At 41.0% G+C, this 22,387-nt stretch overlaps 2 protein-coding genes across 6 annotated transcripts in view; one reads left to right on the top strand and one right to left on the bottom strand.

Moving 5' to 3' along the window:
- Positions 1 to 7,162: 7,162 nt before the first annotated feature.
- Positions 7,163 to 12,893, bottom strand: cts12 (cathepsin 12). Its single transcript, XM_050054885.1, has 8 exons — positions 12,863 to 12,893; positions 11,698 to 11,843; positions 11,499 to 11,618; positions 9,265 to 9,429; positions 8,949 to 9,170; positions 8,692 to 8,860; positions 7,430 to 7,535; positions 7,163 to 7,299 (listed from the first exon to the last, which is right to left on the bottom strand). The coding sequence occupies exons 1-8, from the start codon at positions 12,891 to 12,893 to the stop codon at positions 7,200 to 7,202; spliced, it is 1,059 nt and encodes a 352-aa protein (XP_049910842.1). The 3' UTR covers positions 7,163 to 7,199.
- A 1,892-nt stretch (positions 12,894 to 14,785) lies between these two features.
- ankrd29 (ankyrin repeat domain 29) overlaps positions 14,786 to 22,387 on the top strand; it is a 9,934-nt gene continuing 2,332 nt past the window's right edge. Inside the window, exons 1-8 of one of the 5 annotated variants that reach the window (XM_050054455.1) lie at positions 14,786 to 14,992; positions 15,489 to 15,599; positions 15,887 to 15,985; positions 19,823 to 19,921; positions 20,155 to 20,253; positions 20,593 to 20,691; positions 20,878 to 20,976; positions 21,292 to 21,387. In XM_050054455.1, the coding sequence (XP_049910412.1) occupies positions 14,981 to 14,992; positions 15,489 to 15,599; positions 15,887 to 15,985; positions 19,823 to 19,921; positions 20,155 to 20,253; positions 20,593 to 20,691; positions 20,878 to 20,976; positions 21,292 to 21,387 (714 nt within the window). In that variant the 5' untranslated portion in view covers positions 14,786 to 14,980. Of the gene's footprint in view, positions 14,993 to 15,488; positions 15,748 to 15,886; positions 15,986 to 19,822; positions 19,922 to 20,154; positions 20,314 to 20,592; positions 20,692 to 20,877; positions 20,977 to 21,291; positions 21,388 to 22,387 lie in introns of all 5 variants that reach the window. The other 4 variants (XM_050054454.1, XM_050054456.1, XM_050054458.1 and 1 more) reach the window with 4 other exon arrangements.

The raw sequence follows: 22,387 nt of genomic DNA, 5'->3' as shown, positions 1-22,387 counted from the left end.
TTTGGTATGACTAAGTCATGGTATGGTATGCTGTACATAATCACGGAAACTGTCAGTGTGTCATTCTGTCAGTCAGTCATTCTGTCTGTCCCACGTTTTTCTACTCACTGACGTGGTCAGTCTATGTGAAACTGCACATAGGCATTGAGGATTGGCATAGTTAGAAGGTGACAAAGCTACCAATGGCTATGGACTAGTGTTAATGGTGTTTTGGAGCTTGACCATACTGGGGACCAAAAGTTAGGATATCTCAGCCTCTGCAACTTTGATTTTGACCATTCTTTTTAAAATCTGTCTCGTATGACTCCTCCGACTTTATGGAGGTCCAATATTAAATCGTCTATCCCTTCAAAATAAAGTAAGAAATTGTACTGATTGACCCTCGGTTAAGGATAATCACACATACTCGGAAAACTGACTGTTAACTTTGTGTTTAACTGAAAGACATTTCTATCTAACCTTTATTTTTCTGTATTTGTATAAAATATATATTTACCTCCAGTCAGAGAATCACAAATGTTCGAGCTGTCCTTGCAATTGCAGGGCTTGCAGCTGCCTCCATACACCACTGGGTTACCATAGTAACCAAATGCACATCTTAAAGAGAAGAAAAATAGGAGGGTAAACTGTAGTTTTTTTTTCTTGTCAGTCCTACGTGCGAATATAATTAATGTGCATTGCATCGAGCAGTGGACAGTGGGGATTAGGGTGCAAAATTTTGCTCATAATCATGAGACGTAGATGATGTTTTTGTTTGGTTATGTGTCACTTTCTCAGCAGCAGACAAACCTCTCACATCTGGCTCCACTGTAACCACGTTTACACAAGCACTCAACCACTCCTGAGCTAATGTCCAGGCAGGCCAGAGCAAAACTGCAGAGACACATAATAAGGTCTTCACACTGATGCAGAGCAGAAATCAGGTGAGCTTGGCTGTGCTAGGTAATAAAAAAAGAGACCGACTTGTTCCATGTAAAGGGGCACGGACAGGCACGGCAGGTCCTCTCAGCTGCGTTTCCATAGTAACCCTCTTTACACCGTTCACAGCGGTCCCCGGTGGAGTCAAACTGACAGTTCTGGAGGTGAGTTAGATCAAACACAACATGAGCAACATGTTTTCTGTTTGGGTTGGCCCACAAATGCCACAGCCTTTAAAGGTCCAGTGTTAGCGGGATTTAGTGGCATGTAGAGGTGACGAGTGCAGACTGCAGCTGAAACTTCTCCTGCTTTTAATTCCTTATTTGTTCATTGCTCTGGAGGATTTTACGTGGAACCAAATGGTCTATAGAGGTTTCCTTCTCCTCAAAATAAACAGAACAGGTGATTTAAACCCAAAAAACACAGAATAAAGCAGTTTGACGTTTAAAGAAATCTGTGGTTTCAATGTGGAAGGGACTATGAACCACAGTGGCCAACGTGAAAGCACAAATGGCCCTATCCAGAGCCAATGTTTGATTTGTCCATTCTGGGCTACTGTAGAGAAACATGGCGGTGCAACACTGATTGATCAGTGATCTCTGTAGATGTGGACCCGCTCCCTATGTAGATAAAAATGGCTCATTGTAAGGTAACAACAACACAATGGTTCTTACTTTCATTCATGTTTAATCTGCTTCCTGTTTTATTTTGTAGATTCTCTCCTCATGTGTTGTGTCTGGTTTTACTTCCTGTCTTTGTGTGTTTTCCTGCCTGTTTTCTGTCACACCTGTCTCGTTAGTCCTTCCCTGTTCCCAGAGTCTCCCTTCACACCTGTTCTGTGTTAGTCTTGTTTGCTCCACCCTAGTGTTCCCACCACAGCCTGGTTGTTAGCCAATCCCCATTTCCCTCCTTCTGCCCGTGTCCTCCTGCTTCAGCTGTGTCTCATTCTTGTGATTAGTTTTCTGTGTATATATATACCTGTGTGTTTCCCTGTGTTCCTTGTCAGTTTGTCTGTGTTCATGCCTTGTGCTCATTGCTGTGTTCTTGGCATTGTTCCATGCTCTGTTTCCTGCCTGCTCTTGTGTTTGGATTTTTTACATCTAATTTCATCGTATTATCCCAGTTGGTTTTCAGTTTAGTTTTGGTACTGCTGTCATTTGGACTTTCAGTTACCTGCCTGTTCTAGATGTTTCTCATCAGCTTTATTTTAGCTCACTTTTTGTATTGTACTGTATTTCTTGATCTTTGCTGAACAACAGTTTTGTGCGAAAGGAAATCAAGGGATAGTGCACCCAAAAATGAAAATTCAGCCATTATCTACTCACCCATATGCCGAGGGAGGCTCAGGTGAAGTTTTAGAGTCCTCACAACATTTGCGGAGATCCAAGGGGAGAGGAGGTAGCAACACAACTCCACCTAATGAAGTGTCCTGAAGCCCCGACATAAAAAGTTGTTTGGAAAAACGTCATTTGAACTCTGTTTTTAGCCTCATTGTAGTCTGTAGCTCTAACTGCCTCTATGTACACCACGTTCACGTGTACAGTATCCGCTTGCGCAAGACCGTGAGACATGGGCACCGCGTTCATGTGTTCACGTGCTTTCGCTGGTCTCTGGGCTTCAGGACACTTGGATCACTATGGACGAGCAGTATGGAGATATTTTGTGGTTTCAATTATGTGTTTTTGGACATTTGAATCTGGGGCGCCGTCAGCCTCCATTAGGTGGAGTTGTGTTGCTACCTCCTCTCCCCTTGGATCTCTGCAAGTGATGTGGCATATGGGTGAGTAGATAATGGCTGAATTTTCTTTTTTGGGTGCACTATCCCTTTAAAGGCCTGTCCTAAATATAGGCTTGTTGATTTCACTGATTTAAGCAAATCATAGCCCGGGCTATTAATTGAAGTTTTACAGTTTATATATATATTATGGGTCCTCGATAAGTCATGGGAAAGTTTTTAAATTTGGTCCATGAAAATGAGGAGGAATCCTGAGTAAAGAAAACACACTTATTACATTATATTCCGTTTCTGCCGATATATCTCCCTAAATCCTTCACACTGGACCTTTAAGTGTGCTGTAAATCAACAATTGTGCCATTGTATGTGTGCACGTGTGTGAGCACCAACCACACAGTTCCCTGTTCGCTCATCACACTCATTGGAGAGTCCATTGCAGCTACATGGCACACACTGACTCCGGTATGGTCCAACCCGCTCTCTGTAGAAGCCGGAGCTGCACCTCTGCACAGACACAGAGAGCTGAACAGTCGACTGTGGGACAATTAACACAAGCAAACACTCCAACCCCACCGACCTGCTCAGGAGAAACCTTTTATCACTAAGTAATCACGCTGCAAAGTGATTAACGGCAAGAACATGTGGATTTAATCATATTAAATACATGCAGTATCAGATGCATTTGTCACAAAGGAAATTAATAGTCTCCAGTGAGTTGTAAATCAGGGTGTGACGTGGAGGCAGAGGGAAATTCACATGGTGATATACACACTAAAGAGAGAGTTTGCATTAGAAATGGATGCCATAAAGAGTTTTTTTTGTTCTAGAGACATAGTAAAATGCACATCTAATAGTGGTAGTAGCTTTATCAACCCACATCAGTATAAAATTAACTTTCTAAAAGGGGTCGGAAGAGTATTAGGTGGAGCATTAAATTATTCCATGACATTATTTTGCAGCACAGTCTGCAGTGTAATCTCCTTACGGACAACAAGTGTAAAAAAATAATATATGAAACCCCAACAAAGCGTTGCGTTACCTGTGTGATGGCGCCTGCTGTCTGGTTGCTGAATGAAGGATCACAGAACTTTTTGGTGCTGTGTGTCCTCTGACGGATTTGACTGTGTCTGTCATACGTACACTTTGAGCGTTTCTCGGTAGAAATCGGAGCCAAGCAAAGCAAAAACAACCACACTGCACTGCAAAGCAGAGATTTATTCCACTGCATTATGAACTATACAGTGAGCCATGTGAGTCTGATGGTAAAAAAAAGAGCTCCTCCTCCCAGGTAAACCCTGCAAAAGGTGAACCTTGGAGCTTTTTATGCGAGACACATAAAGAAAAGCTGGACAGTGAGAAATAGTAAGTGTGATGAGCGTGGTGCACAGTTGGGCTCAAGGTTCAGAGAGGTGTGGTTGAGCTTGCAGACATTATGGTCTTTTGGAAGCAGTGGCGCATGCGTTTAGTTGAACAATGCAAAGTGCAGATAACACGACAAATACGCACAGGAGAAAATGGTTATCACTTTATTATCAGTCAGTCCACAAGTTAAGACATGTCGGCTGATCCAGTAAGTAACTGATACAATATTGTTTATAATGGTAGAAAAAAAAGCCACAGGAAAGAAAACTGAAACATTTATTTGCATTGAAAATAAAAAGTTTGTTCTGTTTCAAAACACATTCAAGCTGAAACACTGAAGCCACCAGGCTCATACTTTATTTCATAATGTGTGTCCCCCACCAACACCACCACCAACACCTCCCCTTCTCAGTTTGTCATTTTCTACCACGCATAATAAAAGTTATTGCAACAAAAATACCAAAGGTTTGCAGTCTATAGATATAACAAAGAGAGTGAAAAATAAACTGTGGCACACATTGCTCAGTGAGTCATTCAGTATCCACAGAAGTGTGATGTGTTTAAAATTCACAAAATGTACATTGTTTTGTAGACTCTACAAAATTAAAGGGTTTGTATAATGTTAATGAATAACATGGGGGGAGATGTCCCTTTCTGAGGCGTCCTGCATCAAAACATTAGTTACTTAGATTTTCTCGTACCGTAAAAATTCTGTTTAACACCCAGTCCCTTTTACTAACCCAGTGTGGCTACACATTTTTGACAAACTAAGTCCTGTCTCAGTTAGAGGCCTGGTCTGGTCTTTTTTTTGTAGTTCTTCAGATGTATAAAAGCAGATTGTTGGCTACCTCAAATGATGTGTCCATTCCTCAATTACAATTATTACTCATACTGGTTTAACTAAACAATTTAAATGTATTTCCTGATCTTTGCTGAGCAACTGTTTTGTGTAAAAGGAATTAACGGCCTGTCCCAAATATAGGCCTGTTAATTTCAGTGATAAAAGCAAATAATAGCCCGGGCTATTGATTTAAGTTTTACGGTATGTTTGTATGTACCTGTTATAGAGTGCTCCAGGTATGCGTCCTAAAGGGTAGATGCCTGAAATAAGGTCTGTGGTTAACACAAGCTTAAGAGACTGTCACGTTTTGTTCTACCACATAGAATACGTCAGTAAATACCCAACTCATGAAATTTTTAGTTTATGTGTCTTCATCTTAGAAAAGGCGGTTGCTAACCAAGCGGCAACCTCCAGGGATGACGAGTGAAGCCAATATGGAAGTGCCAAAAACTGCAGTTCGTTGAATGGCCACTTGAGGCAGGCTCCAAAAGTGAGTCAATCCCCATAGACCCACATGTTAAAATGCTCAACTTTACAGCAGAAATAAACATGTTTACAGCCTCGTACAAAAAACGGTTTTGGTCTCTATAGTTAATTTCCTCACCCCCTGTACAGGTGGTGATTTTTTTTATAACTCATCTGTTTAAATTTTATTAAGGCTTAAAGTCGCGCAAAATTAAGGGCGTGGTCACTTTGAGTGACAGGTGGCGCCATCATGGGTGGCTAACTAGCTGCTGACTGTCTGCTAGGCCTCATCTCAGCTAATCCGCAAGTCTTTGTACCTGACCTCAGCCGTGTTTGTGCCTTTTGGATATTTTGTTTCGTGTGGGAGCTGGCACCAAGTAGGAGCATGAGCGGGAGCAGCCAACACCACAGAGCTAGCCAAAGTAGCGTAGCTTGTTAGCCTAGCTTGTTAGCCTTAGCTAACTTAGCAGTTTCGAGCGTGGTGTGCGTGTTTAAGCAACCAGGCTTCATTTGGCCCACCTCTTTGCCCATGTTTGATTGGCCAGGAGTTGGGTGGAGTCAGGCTCTGCCAAGATGGCGACGGCCAGAACTGCCTCCTTTGAGCTTCAAACCCGCTCCTCAGAAACCAATGGGTGACGTCACGGTGACTACGTCCATATTTTTATACAGTCTATGTTGCTAACAAGTGGCTAAATGAGATTACAGATCGTCGTCACATGGCTTCGAACACGACTTTAGGCCTACTGTCATGTTACGGTGGTCATGTTATATCATGCGAACATAGTGTAGTTTGTTTATAGTCTAGCATTAACTTTTTACTGCTGGCAAATGTATTAGTCTTCAAAAATCATGAAAGCGGTGTGAAGATTATCTTGCTGAACACGTTTCATAAACATTTGTTTGCCACAGAGTTTATTTTCTGCAATAATCCAAAATCCAATTAAAAAATCCCACAGGCTTTTATGACGAGGAAACCAGTGTGATGCTAACTTCTGCATCGGCCTACAGAAAAGCGTCATCCCTGGAGCACTCTATATAGTAGGCTTACATACCAACATGTAGTAGTAGTAGTATAGTATTGTAGTTTCATTGGCTTGCTAGCAATCATTAGCATTGCTAGCTATCTAGAAGAGCAAACATTTTTAGCAAACTCAAATAAAAACAATTAGCCTGAAGGAAAGGCTACAAGGCTTTTAGATAATCTATTAATGGATCGGGAGGTCAATTAAGTTAGTCATTTTTCATTTTGAACTCAGGGCTTATTTTAATTATTATTTTTGTGCAACTACAAGTTAGACTAATCAATAGAATTTTAGGAAGTATCTGTGGCCACAGAGGCTGGTATGTGTACGTCCCTGAGAGAAGCAATGTGTTCATTGTTAAAGGTCCATATGAGCACCAAACATTATCCACAGTGTCACAAAGGATGGTATGGAGGACAACAGAATGCCAAAGTCAAACATAAATAAATAAATGACTGGACAAATAAATTAATGTCATTAATGTACCAAAATTAGTATTACACATGGGCATTAATTTATTGATAGATGTGATATAAACTGATATTTCTGTTTTGATTTGCTTTTTTATTTATTTCCCTTTATATAAATTTCACTATTTATTTACTTTCCGATTTCATAAATTTTAAAATCTATTTTGCATTTTTTAATTTATTTCAAATGTATTCATTTTTTAAATTCATTTTTTATTTCAATATTTTCTGCATTTATTCAATGATAATTATTTTCTTTATTTTTATTTTTTAGTTTTATTTTGGTAGCTTCCATCCTCCATAAGGTTCATCAGGAGGTTCAAAAAATATGGATAAAATGGGCTGTATCAGAGTTTTTAACACACAACTGAGGCATCTGATCAGAATCATAGAACAGGGTACAAGGCGTAGCTCGCAATGCCACATGTGTTTCTGCCGTCTCTGATCATTCGCATGTAGCCGCTTTCACCCCAACTGCTTCCCCAACTAAAAAAAAACAAAATAAAACAGGGATTCATATTAACGAAATACAAGAAAAGTGTACATATGATAACAAAAAATGTTGTGTTCAACAAAATCAACCCATGTTATTATATGGAGGGAGGGGTTCTCTGACCTGTTTTTGATAATCCAGTAGTCTTGGCCTCCCTCAGAGCCGTAGCCAACCAGCAGCACCGCGTGACTCAGATTGTTCGGGTTACAGTTGGGCTCATCGTATATTCCTGCAAAGGAAATTTCAACCTGCATTAATTAATTGTTTGGCCACTTGGGGGCAGCAGAAACAAGCTGTAAAGACAACACTGACATATTATCACCTTTTAAGGCATAGTTGCTCAAAGTGCGGCCCATTAGCAGCCATTGTGTGTCACCTCCAAATGTTACATGAAATGCATCCATTACATTTTAATCATCCACGGTCCAATTCAATCATTTTACCTGCAATATCTCACATTTAACTCCACTACTGCATCAAACTATAGCTCCCTAATGAGCGTCTGTTAGGTTAGGAATGACAGCTTGTAGAAAGCTACCTTGCAGGTGTTGCAGCAGTTACATTAGGTCATCAGTGCTACAGCTAAAATAAGTTAGCTTAGCAGACAACTTAGCAGTTTAATGTGAAGGTGAGCTGGAAATGCCACAATAGCAAAACATGGATTAACTCTCATTCTATCAGACCTCAGGTGAAATAAAGTTATCTGCAAACAGGTTAATGCAGTGCTTAAGGAATTCATTGTTAAACGCTATTAAGAGACCAATCACAAATCCTACGGCAAGTTCATGGGTGAAGAGCGCAAATGTAAGCTTGAACAGTTTCAACAAGACCTAATTAAGGTACTATGGCAAACCTGTTCAGTTCAGTTCAGTTTAGAACTAGATGTTACAATTCCTTAACACACATACTGAGACTATGAGTGTGAGTAATAGTGCCGTCTGGGGGTTTCCAAATGGGGGCCAAAGGTTTAAGGTTAGATGAATAGAAAAGTCGGAAAGAGCACAGGTTGATTGAAAAGTAAGAAGGAGCATAGGGTTTGATGACTGTAATTCCAATTTTCATTCTTCTTTTAGCTCTGTCATACATGGCTTTTTAGCTGCTAAATGTTCCACAGTTTTCACCACCTAGTTGCTAACTTTGTCTGCTCTTTAGCACTGAGCAGGGAGCGTACAGTGAGTTTATCAGAACCAAAAACAGTGAAGTTGCGGACTGAAACAATGAGCTGAAACATGCTGCAATTGCAAAGCTCTCTACTGGTTTGTCACTTTGAGCAACATAAGTGATTTGATTCCTTTGTTAGTATGAAAATATTGATTACGCCAGCTTAAAAATAGATATTAATCAGTGACACAATGATTGTATAGAGGAAGTATTTTAATATTAACCTGAGCTGTAGAACAAGAAGCTTGCATGATCTGCATCAACAGCTACTGTGATTGGACCGATAGCTGCCACTGCGTCAGCCAGAGCCTGCTCATCTCCTTTGGGTATGAACCTGTAGTCTTTGATATGTGCAACTGCAAGTCTGCTGTCGTAGTAACAGGGCTGGGTGTCCTGTGGAGAGAAATACAGAGCGAGAAATTAACAGACACAGGTTAATTAACTGGTTTATGCTGCTTTGAGGCGGAGTCAGCAGCCTCACCACTGAGGTGTATGGGTAGGTGCTGGTCGACTGCAGCCCGTTGCTGATCACATAGTCGTAGGCACTGGCCATCCAGGCACCGTTGCAGCCATAGGTACCATAAGATCTGGAGCAGTCCACCAGGTTTTGTTCACTCAGAGATACAAGCTGACCTGTCCTCTTGTATATTTGTCCCTCAATAGCTCCTGTAGTGCTGAAGGCCCAGCACGAGCCACAGTAACCCTGTGAACATCATTTAAAACATAATGTAGATTTGAAGGTGTTCATAATTCAGTCTACATAAAACCCACGTAATATGAATTTATACATGTCTTACCTGGTCTTTCACCTCAGTGACATAACCCTTTTTCCTGTAGTCCACAAACAAAGTGTCGTACTTCTTAGCATTGTTACGCAGCCTCCTGGCCGAGACGGTCTTCCCTCTCTTCACAAATTGGGAGTCGATCACGGCACCTTGCAAAACGTGGTACTCTTGTCTCGTCTACACATGGAGAACATCAGAAAGATTGTTCAAAGGAGGCGTTTCATATCTGGGGAAATTCACTAACTTATTCTGCATTACCACTGCATGGTACGGCATGGCTTAACTCGACTCACAATATTTTGTTTTTCTACACGAAAAAGTTGATAGTACCGGGAACCTGATTTTTTTTTGTGGCACTACCTCAGTCGAGATTCCAAGCGAGCTGAATCGATTACAGGAGGTGGAGTCAAAACACTGCAGACCACTGACATCCTGCACAGCCCCAATATTTTTAAATACAACTCAGTCTCCCTCCAAAGTCGTCGAATACCGGTACTTGGGCAGTGACTTCCAGCATCAGACGAAAAATGCTATCCTTTCACGTTGGCATGGTACGTGGCCAGCTGGCGGCATCAGGGGAAACACAGCCAGACAACAACATAAGTTAAGAGGGTGAAAGTCAGAGTAGGGCAGGTGGCAGGAGTGGCGAATGGGTCTAACAACCACTGACTTTCACCTTAGAGGTTGGTGTTCACTTCCTGTATGATTGTAAAGCCAAACCCTGTTCTTTTACCCTAAACCCAACTACCTGCATGTGTTGGCTAAACGTAACCATGTGCATTTGTTGTCGAAGAAAAAAACAGCAAATTGCAGTGTTGTACTGTCGTAGTGCTTTTATTTTGAAAGAGACTGTATGCAAACTGTACATTTCCTGTGAAAACGGAAGTGTATTTTGAAAACAGACAATGCATGTAACAGACTGAAGTTGACACGGTGTCACAGAACGTCAACAACCAACACATCCAGGGAACATCCGTCATATCTCAACATGGAAAGTCCATGACCAAACGTCGATATGTGAGGAGGTCGGAGTGAGAATGTGTTGCGCAAAACTACACCATATACTACAACATAAAGTATGTACACTACACCGCACAATTGATGTAGTGCAGTCGTTCTCTGGCTGCTGATGTAAGCCGCTGGTGTCACTGTAGTGATAAACTGAGAATCCAGCCTACATTTAGGAGGTTCTGTCTGCAGTGGAAAATGAAATAGAGAAAAGAACCTGGTGCTAAAAGAGAGATGATTCGAGTTGAGCAGAGCCATGCAGTGGACATGAGGCATAACTTTCTGAGAGCTGGATTAAAGGATTGATACCATTCTCAGGTTTTTGAGGTAAATATGAAGCCAGAGCTAGGAAACCATTAGCAGAGCTTAGCACTAACACTGAAAACACAGGAAACAGCAAGCCTGGCTTTGTCCAGAGGTAACAAAATCTGCCTACCTGCACCTTTAAAACTCACAGATTAAAGGTTCATTTATGCTCAATGTTAGATCTGTATACTGACACAGATGGATCTTTCTATGCACAGGCCTACTCTGCGCTCGTGTTATCCATTTTTCCACATCCTTCCTAAAAGCTTAAGGATACAGACAAAATTGAGAATAACCACCAGAAACAGTGGGGGCGGTGTAGCGTAGTTCAAGCAAGACATGACCATACAAGGGATTATGTGCTGAACTGTTTCCTTGGCAGGAAGCAGTAACTTTCAAGCCAGACCAGCTGTTTCCACCTGTTGCTAGTCTTTATACTAAGCCAAGCTAACTGGCTGCATGCTTGAACTTATTTTGGGTAGACGGGAGAGTGGTATCAATGTTTTGATCTAACTCTTGAGAGTCATCTTTATTTTGACACTTTTCCTGCTTTATGTCGCAGTTCATAAAACAATAACTGAACAACATTAGGAGCATAGTAAGTGTATGTAAGTTTCAAAGGTTGTCACTTTGGACAGATGCGTCCAAATGAATGCAAATAAATCTAATAAATGCATTTTGTATTGATTGATAATCTGTTTATCAGGATTTGTATTGAAAATACTAAAAACATCTTGGCTCAATCACAGATTTATCTCAGTCTTTACTGTTAAGCATTATCAATAGTTCAGCCATGTTGGGAGTTTCGAATGTTATCAGTAAACTTATGAGAAGTTTGTTAATGCCATGAAGTCTTTATATTTACTTAGGAAAACTCTGATTAAGGCTTTAAGCGGTGGAACTTTTAGCACAGAGAGAAATTCACTCCTCACCAGGTCTCCATATTTATTCATGGCCATAGTGAACGGCCTCATCCCCATGAAGAACCCTTGATTGTTGTCTTCAATCATCTGTTTGTTCTGCTCCCAGATGGCCCTCCTTTGCATGTCGTCCTGCAAAACACATAACAGAGAGAGTCACGTGAATCAGATCATGTATGTATTTACTGTTGATGCATGGAGTCAGCCTCACCATCTCTTCATAGGAGACGCCATTGCTGGTCTTCCAGATCTGCCACTCAGTCAGGACGGCCTCGTCTGAGTCTGAGGACACGTGCTGAGGGCCGCACAGCAGGACGGAGAGCAGAGCTGCTCTCAGCAGGAAGCTGGCCTGCTGGACTATGAGGACAAGAGCATCACATCTTTTATTTGTACCTAAACAAACTGTTATTGTTACAGCTTGTGAATTGTTCTGTCATAACAGCATAACCAACAGCATAAGCACGGCACAGTTGTGTTGAAATGCTGTTTTTTTATTGACTGAAATTTGGATTTATGGTCAGTAGTATCATCAAATCAAATGCAAACAGCAGAAATTACTATAAACTAGGGCAGCTGTGGCTCAGAGGTAAATTGGAAGATCGGTTATTCAATTCCCAGCTCCTCAAGTATCCTTGAGCAAGATACTGAACCCCAAATTGCTCCTGATGGCTGTTCCACTGGTGTGTGAGTGTGTGTGAATGGTTACTGAGCACCACGTGGCACCCTGTATGATAGCCAGTGTGTGACATGTAGTGTAAAAGCGCTCTGAGTGGTCGGAAGACAGGCAAGACACAAGTGCAGTCCATTTAGCATTTACTCAGCAAACATAACATTTTCAGCACTTCTATAACAAAATGTGCTCTGTACTTAATAGATTGTTGAGTGCAAAGATAAGACAGCAGCTGTCTACAGTAAAAATACAAGGTGTGTGTTCAAAAGTGAAAAACATATTCGTTTCTAAAGTGGGGTTGGTGCTCGCTCTCTTATGAAACTGTGCTGAAAATTCTAATTTGTTAAGGCTACATGTTCTTCACAGACAAACACAATCACTCTCACGACTGAACTCTCACTATAAATGCACTTTGATGTAAAAATATATAACATGTCTGATGTCTGATCTATCATAAATGAGTACTATGTGATGTCAGTGCATGATGACACAAACTTTACATGTTGCTGCGTGTACAAAGCAAATTGTAAGCTCAAATACACAAATGAGTTTTGTGGCAGAGCCCAAAGGCCAACATATTGTCTGCTCGCAAACAGCATCCATAGACTATAGACAGGACATTAAATGAAACATTGAATCTGCATTTTAAATGAAAGGTACACAGATGTTTTCCAACACCATACTCCATATGAAAAAACCAGCTTACCTGCACTGATGTGAGTCTGTTTTGTTCCCATGTTCTGAGAGGGACTCTGGGCAGCGACACAGCGACAGACTCCCTGTCAACCTTTCTTATATAGCTTTGCAGTAAGTGCATGTTTCCACTATACTTTAACGAATCCTTTAATCAGCACTTCTGCCAGCACCTGAGAAGGACATTAGTCAACCAAAATAAGATGCTTTCCCTGCTCCTCCTCCGTAATATCTCTATTATCATTCAGAGAGAGAGCTAAAGCTGCAATATTGTAAATCCCTCAATAACCGGTTTATAATTGAGCCTTACACCTGACATCTAACTTTCCCAAAACAGTGGTGGAGGAAGAACGCAAATCTTTTGCTTACGTAAAAGTACCTTAAAGTGAAAAAAAGCTTCACTGAAAGTAGAAGTCCTGCATTCAAAACCCTACTTAAGTCAAAGTATATAAGTACAATTAGAAAAATGTACCCAACGCATCAAAAGTAAAAGTACGTATTCTGCACAAGTTATATTATTACATGTTACATTGTTGGATTGTTGATGCAGCGATGTGTAAGCAGCAGTTTGCTGTTGTAGCTGGTTGAGCTGGAGCTGCTTTAAATACAGTCAGGTAGTCCAGCGGCTCTCAGTTTAAGGGGTCAGGAGGTCATAAAAACATCAGTGACATGATTACTGGGTCAGAAAAGAAAAATATACAAAGTTCTGCTACGGAAGTTAATATTTAAGAAACAAACTTTTTTTTAATAATAATGTATGATTTGACAGTCGTGCAGCAGAAGTGTAAATCACTCTTGAAACAACTCAACACCTAGACACTAAAGGTGAAGACGGTAAAACTTCAAACTGATAAATGTTACCATGAAACCTTCCCAGCTGATTACATATATTGAGGTTATATTTTTATGTGTTACAACTTTTCTAAAATATCATGTTTAATTATGCAAAAATCAGGACACATCTTATTAAATATGCACAATTTTGCGTACATTTTGGACAAAGCCAGGTTCAGAGGCATGTTTCATGTTGTTGCTGTACAAGAGTTAAAGGTTTTTGCCACAGGAATTTTGGATATCTCCCATATATTTTTAGATTAAAAAAACACACAACAGATAAGTAGGGTAAAAATGTTAACTCATGGATTTCACCATGAAACTTCCCCAGTTGATTGTTTAAATTAAGACGTTTAAGAGATTTAAATATGCATATGAGGCATTATTTAATTAAATATGTGCTTTTTGCATACATTTCCAGAACAGAAATCTGAACTAAGATAAACATAAATGTGTATTTTGGACAGTTTCTTTCCACTCGTCTAAAAAAAAAAGACATATAATGGTAGCAAAATAGCCCAAAATCTCAAAATTGACCAGTGCATGATTTTATCTGCAGTGTATCCCTTTGAAAATTAAATCTGATGGGCAACACCTGACTGTAATGGGACACAAGCCAAAAAAGTTAAGGATGACTCAATGTATTTTATATGTTTTTCATACATTCAGACTTAGACTTAGAAGACCTTTAATGTCTCCGGGGGGCACAATACATAAAACACATACATGTACTCTGTAGATACGACGACACACATAGATTACACAGACATATCACACATAAATTACACATATACACACAGAATAAATAATGATAATAAATAGTCTAACCAATAAAACTTTGCCCTTGCTTAAGATGCACTGCTCATTTGTTTTAAATTTGATAAATAAATACATTTGTTTATTAAATTAAATTGTAAATTAACTTGTAACAACAGCTGTCAAATAAATGTAGTGGAATAAGAAATACATATAGCAACTCAAGCAGTCCAACAACAGTTGAGTAAATGTACTTAGTTACTCTCCACCACTGAACCAATCCACCTGGCTCTACACTGTCAGATGCCTCTGTGTGCTCAGCAGCGCCACCCAGCGGCCTGCTGTGTGTCTCCTCCGTCCGTGCAGCACTGACTGCAGAGGATGAGCTCAGCTGACCGTCTGCCTGTTATTATGTCCGCGAACAGGCGCCGCCAACACCCAAACTCAGTGCGGCAAAACAGGCGAGTGGCGCTCAGCTCAGCATCGTCCCTAATGAACGAGTGCGCAGGAAGAAACATGAGTCACGAATGAGGTCTGCAGGATGTCTTTTAAGGTAAGGCAGCCTTTTGCATCCATCATTCTCTGCACGCAGCCCCACAGGGCCTCAGCGAGGAACAACATCATCCCAGCTTCCTCTTTAAAATGTACACTTGCTCATTTTGAGGGTTTATTTAACGATGTGGTGTTTAAATGTAAGCTGGTGTGAGCTGGAATTAACTGGGCTGCTTTCAGACTTTAATGCAATCATACCGTCTAGCAGTGTGTCTGTGTGTGTGGGTATAATGGGGTATGATTTGGCCTGTGGTCCTGCTTAGATTTCATATAATCCTGTATAGTGTGCACGTGCTGTTTGATGCAAAACACTTCATTCAAATCCCTCATGTCTATTCTGAGAGAGAAGAAAGCAGTGTATGTGTGTGTGACACTGTAAACCTCTACTTCTGCAAAGGACACTGTTGTGTTTTCACTGTCTCCTCCACTGTCAGTGTGTGTATAATACCATAATGGTGGTTTAAGGTCACTGGTTGTTGTGTGTATTTACCCTGCAGAAGGAAACACCCCTGGCTAATGCTGTGTTTTGGGCAGCGAGGAAAGGGAACCTGGCTCTACTTCAGCTGCTGCTCAACAGTGGGCGCGTGGACGCAGACTGCAGAGACAGTGTACGGCTGCTGCATGTCCTGGCTGCTCAGCTGCACGCTTTAACCATAACCCACCTGTGGTAGGGAGACAGAGAGCTTCAAGCCTTACCTCTGTGGTTGCATGTGTGTGCTGAGTACCACCCTTTTATTTTTCTCATCATAATTAAGGGTGAGGGTTTCATGTGTTTAGTTTGGAAAATCTGCAGAATTAAGCAGTTTCATCAGCTCATGTTCAGCATGCTGTCTAGACATCTACAATAAAAACACCAGCAAGGTTGCTAATTAATTGTTGCCGTGTTTCTTTTCAGTACGGAACCACAGCGCTGATGGTGGCGTCCTACAGCGGCCATTATGATTGTGTCAAAGAGCTTATCATGCAAGGAGCCGACATCAACTACCAGAGAGAGGTATGATGGGAAAATAATTGGCTCTCCCATACAAAACAGTATAAGACTTTTCTGGATTACAAACCAAAGGTCACAGTAAATCTGGAGTCTCTTCGTCACTAAAGGGTTACCAGTTGAATAGTAGAGACTCCAGTAAGTCACTGCTTCCAGCCAAGAAATAGTCTGTCACATAACCCCCCCTGTAATACGGCAAATTTAGATTTTTTTCAAGGTGCTAGTTGGTAGATTTATTTTTTATTTAAGCTACAGACAGTGTCAGGCTAACTGTTTCCCCCGTTCCCAGTCTTTGTGCTAAGCTAAGCTAACCGGCTGCTGGAGACTCCAGGAAGTCACTGCTCCCAGCCAAGACATCATCAGGCACATAACTCCCAGTAATACCACAAATTTTAAGTTTTTGATCGCATTAAACAAAAAAGATACATTGTGTTAGTTAGTGAGCTTTTGAGGTGCAAGTTGGTGGATTTTTATTTTAATTTTTTTAACTACAGACAGTGTCAGGCTAACTGTTTGCCCTGTTTCCAGTCTTTGTGCTAAGCTAACTAGCTGCTGCAGACTCCAGGAAGTCACTGCTCCCAGCCAAGAAATAGCCTGGCACATAACCCCCTGTAATACAGCACATTTTAATTATTTAAATACATTAGGTATAGCATGTTAAATAGTGAGCTTTCAAGGTGCTAGTTGGTAAAAAAATAAATAAATAAAAATTAGCTGCGGACAGTGTCAGGCTAACTATTTGCCTTTTCGTAGTCTTTGTGCTAAGCTAAGCTAACTAGCTGCTGTAGACTCCAAGACGTCACTGCTTCTGGCCAAGAAATAGTCTGCCACATTACTCCCAGTAATACCACAAATTTTAAGTTTTTGATCACATAAACAAACGAAGATACAACGTGTTAGTTAGTGAGCTTTTGAGGTGCTAGTTGGTGGATTTTTATTTTATTTTTCTAACTACAGACAGTGTCAGGCTAACTGTTTGCCCTGTTTCCAGTCTTTGTGCTAAGCTAAGCTAACTAGCTGCTGCAGACTCGAGGAAGTCACTGCTCCCAGCCAAGAAATAGCCTGGCACATAACCCCCTGTAATACAGCAAAAATTTAATTGTTTAAATGAATTAAACAAACAAGGTATAGCATGGTAGATAGTGAGCTTTCAAGGTACTAGTTGGTAAAAAAAATTTTTTTAGGTGCGGACAGTGTCAGGCTAACTGTTTCGTTTGTTTCCAGTTTTTGTGCTAAGCTAAGCTAACCGGCTGCTGGCTGCCAGAGGAGACTCCAGGAAGTCAGGAAATAGTCTTGCATATACAGTGACTCCCAGTAATTTTATTTTTTTGAAGGCATTAAGCAAACAAGATATGACACATGAGCTTTCAAGGTGCTAGTTGGTAGATTTTGTTTTAGCTACCAACAGTGCCAGAATAACTGCTCCCCCTGTTCCCAGTCTTTGTGCTAAACTAAGCTAACCAGCTGCTGGAGAGTCCAGGAAGTCACTGCTCCCGGCCAGTAAACTGTGCTTATGTTGTACTTGTGTTAATATTTAACACAGTTTTTGTACAGAAAGGTATACTACGCAGGATTTCCTAAAAAAAAAAGTAGCCTAAAAAGTGCTCCAGGGATGACACGTTTCTGTAGGCTGACACGTCGTTAGCGTTGCCCTGCAGTTTCCTCATCTGAAAACCTAGGGGATTTTTCTGATGGATTTTGGATTATTGCAGAAGAAAAGCTCTGTGGCAACAAAAGTTTATGATACTTACATGTTTTGTTCAGCAAGATAATCTTCACTAATGAACACCACGTACATTATTTTTAAAGCCTAAATGCAATCACCAGAATTAAAAAGCTAACGTTAGGCTATAAATAAACTACACAACAGTTGCATGACTCAACATCTCGACCACAACGAAGCTGTAAAACTGTGTTCAGTATGATGATGTTCCTAGAGTTGCCACCCGTCCCGTTTTTCCCAGAATTGTTCTCTTTTTTCATCAGCTGTCCCGGGGAAAAAAAATCTCTTTTGGGGGGAAATGCAGCAGCAGCAGGCCAAGGAGTCCATCCAGAACGACGCATAGTGCGTCCAAATTCACACCTGTTCTTCTCTATGATTTTTCTCCGCGACCGTGCTTCATAGCAAGAAGCCACGAATATCACGTAAAACAGCGGAATCGTAGCTTTCCGAATGTTTTCACAGCGAAAAAAATGATAAAGTTACACTAAAATGATGTATAACAGAGCTTTCATACAGCTTTGCACACACATTACTCTTGGATGGATTACTTGCGAATGCAGCATCGCACAGAAATGTCACGCATATCACATGAAAGAACATGAAAAAACTTTGTATGACAAGACAAGCGCACTTCACCTTTGCGCACCCAAACAACTGCAGCCTAATTATGCATACATGACAGGGCCGTAGTCACCATATACATTGAGNGTATGGTATTTACCAATGTATTTTGTGTTGTAGAACAAAACATGAAAGTCTCTTAAGCTTGTGTGAACCACAGACCTTATCTGAGATATCTAACCAAAAATCCAGTGACTTTGAGACGAGAGAACCGGGAGTGGTAAAATGCTAACTCATCTCTGGGTTTTAGGACTCCTTACTGGGCAGTGTTTGCCACAGCTTCTTTTTAACTCTCTTGTTACATCTCCAGACTGCAAAACTTTGTGTTTTTGTCACAAAAACCTTTATTATAGTTGGTAGAAAATGGCATATTGAGAAGGGGAGATACAGCAGGAATGCTAAAATGCTAACTTCCTTTCCTGGAGCACTCTAGACTTGTAAAATAGCATTCCCTCACAATGGACACTTTTAACCAACTTCTTATTTTTCTGTGTCTGGGATGTTTCTGGGCACAACACGCAGGTGAGGACAACTGGTAGTAGATCATAAGCAGCACATGTCAAAGAGGAAGCTATGAAAATTGCTGACACAGTGCAAAAAAAGCAAATATAGCAAGGAAAAACGCCAAGCAGACAAAGCTGGGGTCGGCCTTCGCTTTCACTGGCGATAGTGTTTACAAACAGTAGCTGACAATTCCTGCATAGTATACCTTTAAACAAATAACTTTCCAGTCTTTGTGGTAAGCTAAGCTATTTGTTTAAATGTATACTATGCAGGAAAGTTATTTGTTTAAAGGTATACACAAATAACTTTCCAGTCTTTGTGGTAAGCTAAGCTATTTTTCCTCTGGCTGGACATATTTAGCGTACAGACATGAGAGAGGTGTCGATCTTCTCATCCAGCTCTCTCTGTATTCCCCAAAATGTCAAACTGTGCTTTTAGATAAATGTTCTGTAATGTCAGTTTTAAGTTTAAAAAATAGTTTGGCGTAAAAAAACCACATCAGTACACACGTCATCATCTTGGGTTTGAGAATAAGAACAGTAAGAAGAGAGCAAAGTCCTCCCTGGAACAACTTTCAGAAAGCCTCTTAAGACTCCTGCACAAGGCCTTTCATCAGTGCTGTGGTGGCAGTTGATGAGGAGGGTGTATGATTAGGTAAAAGGGTAGGTAACCAGAGAGGAGATGAGGGTATACTCTCCTTGATATATTCCAGTGGCTTTTTGGCTGGTAGGTGGATATGCTGTAAACGTCCAGAAAAAGGTGGAGTGACCAGGGAGGAGACCAGGGCTGCAAACTCTGTCTCGTCTTTTAGATTACTTTAAGAAAACACTTTTTAAAATTGCTTTTCTGTGAATTCACTCAAGTTTTATGAAAGTTTATTTGACAGTGTGTTTTTCTTTGTGCTTTGTGTTCTGTTTGTATTGTGAGGGACTTTTTAACTGTGTTTTAAATGTGTTATATAAATAAAGTTTGGTATTATTATTTATTATTTTCAGACAGGTTCCACTGCCCTGTTCTTCGCCTCCCAGCATGGATACAATGAAATTGTGAAGCTCCTCTTTGAATTTGGTGCCTCTACTGAGTTCCAGACAAAGGTATGCTGCAGGGCACAATGACGTGTATCACAGTCTATAATACTGGGTGTGATGGAGACTGCTGCATCTCCGCTGTGACTCAGAGTGCTTCATGTCGAGATAAAGAGACAAATATGATGCAAAAAAATATGCTGAAGACTTAAGAGACGCTCTCTCTGCAGTCTGTAACACACAGTGGTGACTTTAACTATTATTCTCACTGTCAGCTTGTTTTCTTGTGTGTTTCGTGGCAGGACGGCGGCACAGCTCTCACAGTCGCTTCCCAGTACGGACACTCCAAGGTGGTGGACACCCTGTTGAAGAATGGAGCCAATGTTCACGACCAGCTGAATGTGAGCCAAGTCTTCTGTCCCCTCTCACTGGCAGTACCTCTGTCTGTCAGGAACATGATGGTTAGTTGCACACAATGTCCCAGCAGCTGGAATCCAGCCGCTCAGGTTTCTGCAGACTGCTGAGTCAGACCTGACTGACATTTGGCAGGATTAGCGTCTGTCCTTAGGCCGGGGAAAACAACCTGACTGCACATACATATATTTATAGAATAGTAGTAAAATAGCAACATGTTGTGAATGCACTTTTTATCAGCTGGAAGGTTTCTTAACAGTTTTTAGAGATCCAGGTACAGCAGGAAAGTGTTACCCTGCATGTGACATGATTCTTTTATGTTTCAGGATGGTGCCACCGCTCTGTTTCTGGCTGCCCAGGAGGGTCATGTGAATGTGATTCGTCAGCTGTTGTCATCCGGTGCCAAGGTTAACCAAGCGAGGGAGGTAACGTCCTCACTTCTCTAGCACCTCTCTAGATGTAAAATACACAGTCACACATACGGTCACCTCTTTAGCTCACAGCTCCTCCTCCTCATCCCTCCATGCCTGCATCGACTCTAACATTTCTCTCTCTTTTCACCTCTTCCCTCTTTTGCCTCTGCATCCCTCCCTCGTCTATGTGTCCTCCAGGATGGCACTGCCGCCTTGTGGATGGCAGCTCAGATGGGTCACAGTGAGGTGGTGAGGGTGCTGCTCTTACGTGGTGCTGATCGAGATGCTGACAGACAAGTATGTAGTTCTTTTAGAATTATCTAAATACATAAAAATGAACATAAAGGGATTATTGATTGATGTAGATGAGTCAAGAACATTTGTATTCTATAGGCCTGTGTACTACTCGTACAAATAAAATGATGTCACTCTATTTCTATGATACTGTTACACACATAATATCTCAGAGTTTGAGCATCTACAGAGCAAACTTTTTCTGCTGATGAGGACCATGTAATATAGCCGAAAGCCTCAGAGTGAGTGAGTGAGTAAGAGGACCTTGAGTCCTGACTGTTTTGTTAAATGATTGTATGCGTTCTCTTGTCTTTCAAGGATGGATCAACAGCATTATTCAAAGCCGCGTATAAGGGACACAACAGCGTCATCGAGGAACTTCTCAAGTTTTCTCCTTCAGTTGGACTTCTCAAGGTAAAGCATGCTGCTATTGACTTTAACATTTTGGGAAATTTGCTTACTCACTCACAAGAGCTGAGTGAGAAGATCAATACCACTCTAATGTCTGTACGGTAAATTATGTAGCTACAGCGAGGAGATGATGAGCTCGGCATACACGATAAGACTCCAGGAAGTTCCTGCACCGGGCCAAGAAATAGTCTGACCCAAAACACAAACCTCAACTCATTCGAGTTTTACTGTACAGGGTTAAATCAGATGATTGATACCTCTCTCGCATCTATTTATTCAAAGTTCCAGCCAGCAGCCAGTTAGCTTAGCTTAGCATACAGACTGGAAACAGAGGGAAACAGCTTGGCTTTGTTCAGAAGGTCAGAGCCCACAGCCAAAAAGTTGGTTCTGCATACAAACATATTCGTACTAAAATATTTAGTATTACATGTTTACAAGTAAATGTAAAGTTACTCTTCCACTATATTGAGACAGACGCATCACTGCTACATAAACTAGCTGTAGAACAGTGCTTGTGTAGACAGGATATTTTAATGAGAACGAAAAACAATACCCATGTATATGTGGACGAGGCCTAAGTATGAAGTAAAATTAAGTATGTAGTGCATTCCAACTGCATACTATGTGGAGATTGTGTACTTGAGAAATGCCAGCATTTATACTCTTAGTAAGTATTTTTGAGTGTGAGATTATTGGACCTACTCAACCCCCCCAAAACACACTGCCTCTTCAGACTGTCCTATGGCCGACTGCGAGGCAGACAGTTACAATAATTAACCCATTGAATATAATAATTAGGAATGATGGCGAGGTTAAAGGGAAATTTCGGTTTATTTCAACCTGTCTCCTATCGTCCTAAATTTGTTTCAAGTGACTAGTGACATAAAAATAATAGTTAGCATGTTAGCTGTTAGCCTAGATACAGCCGGGGCGCACAGTAGCGTCAGACCTGTTAAAACGTAAGTGATGGGGCAACCTTCAAGTGCAAAGTTAGTCCACTAAA

Source organism: Epinephelus moara, chromosome 10 (assembly GCF_006386435.1).
Source record: "Epinephelus moara isolate mb chromosome 10, YSFRI_EMoa_1.0, whole genome shotgun sequence".
Taxonomy (NCBI): Eukaryota; Metazoa; Chordata; class Actinopteri; order Perciformes; family Serranidae; genus Epinephelus; species Epinephelus moara.
Note: the sequence above shows the minus strand (reverse complement) of the source record. Positions and strands in the feature narration are given on the sequence as shown.